General features: G+C 65.7%; 1 protein-coding gene across 1 annotated transcript in view; it reads right to left on the bottom strand.

The window, feature by feature from the left end:
* Nucleotides 1–735: 735 nt before the first annotated feature.
* Nucleotides 736–1,342, bottom strand: part of NACAD (NAC alpha domain containing) — a 4,856-nt gene continuing 4,249 nt past the window's right edge. Inside the window, exons 2-4 of the mRNA XM_015568209.1 lie at nucleotides 1,239–1,342; nucleotides 1,091–1,162; nucleotides 736–885 (exon numbers count right to left, since the gene is read on the bottom strand). Coding sequence (XP_015423695.1) covers nucleotides 736–885; nucleotides 1,091–1,162; nucleotides 1,239–1,342 — 326 coding nt within the window. The remainder of the gene's footprint in view (nucleotides 886–1,090; nucleotides 1,163–1,238) is intronic.

Genomic DNA, 1,342 nt, shown 5'->3' on the forward strand with positions numbered 1-1,342 from the left:
GGTGTCGGAGGCCGGGCTCTTGAACACGTCGGGCTTGGCGATGACGAAGAGGATGTTCTTGGACTTGTGGATGGTGATGCGGGTGACGCCCTGCACCTGCCTCAGGCCCAGCTTGGACATGGCCTGGGGGCGGTGGCAGGCTCAGCCGGGTCGGGAGAGCCGTTCACTGGACGCAGGCTGACAGGGCCCGGCTGTTTCAAGAAGGAACCCCAACGCCCACCCCCATGGGATTCACCACCCCAGGGTGGGAGGTGGTGGGAGGGACCCCAGTCCCGGGTGGGGTTGTCTGACCAGCCCCCCACCCCCAGGGGAGCAGCCCCCAGCCCACCTTCCCGCCTCGTCCACCTGGGGGCACAGGAGGCAATGGGCTGCCCCTGCCCAGCCAGAGCCACCCTCCCACCCCCACCTGCTCCCGTCCTCACCTCCTCCTCCTCCTCCTCGCCCTCCTCCTCCTCCTCATACTCCTCCTTGTCATCTATTTCCTGCCAAACCTCCGTGTGCTGCTGCATCTGTAGCTCCTTTAGCTCCTGCGTTGTCAGTTCCTCAGAGTGCTCCTCGATGAGCTCGTTGAAGTCACCTTCCTTTATATCCGCGCTCGCTGCCTCACCGTGTCTGACAACGGAGTGAATGCTGGTCCTCATTTTAAAATTTTCGAACCAGCCCCGGCTGACTTTAAACGGCTCACCCGATGCCTCGTCCATTGAAGTGCCTGGGGTCTGCTGCAGCAAAACAGCGTCAATAGGCCTCCCCGAAGACCACGTAGGTGTCGGAGGCCGGGCTCTTGAACACGTCGGGCTTGGCGATGACGAAGAGGATGTTCTTGGACTTGTGGATGGTGATGCGGGTGACGCCCTGCACCTGCCTCAGGCCCAGCTTGGACATGGCCTGGGGGCGGTGGCAGGCTCAGCCGGGTCGGGAGAGCCGTTCACTGGACGCAGGCTGACAGGGCCCGGCTGTTTCAAGAAGGAACCCCAACGCCCACCCCCATGGGATTCACCACCCCAGGGTGGGAGGTGGTGGGAGGGACCCCAGTCCCGGGTGGGGTTGTCTGACCAGCCCCCCACCCCCAGGGGAGCAGCCCCCAGCCCACCTTCCGGGCTTTCTTCTCGCTGCGGCTCTGCTTGGCTTTGGCTGCACTCTCCTCGGTGCCACTGGCTGCGGCCTGGGGAAGGGCGGTCTGAGCACCCAGGGTGGGTGTGGAGCCCCCGCCCCCCCGAATGCACCCCCTCAGCTGGCACCTGGGCTGGGCCCCGAGGGGCCTGGGGTCCCGAGAGGTCCTGCTCCTCTGGCTCCCCCGACGACTCCCCGTGGCTGTCCGAGCAGCTGCCAGGGGCCGGAGGTG

The sequence above is a fragment of the Myotis davidii genome, unplaced genomic scaffold, assembly GCF_000327345.1.
Source record: "Myotis davidii unplaced genomic scaffold, ASM32734v1 scaffold1364, whole genome shotgun sequence".
Taxonomy (NCBI): domain Eukaryota; kingdom Metazoa; phylum Chordata; class Mammalia; order Chiroptera; family Vespertilionidae; genus Myotis; species Myotis davidii.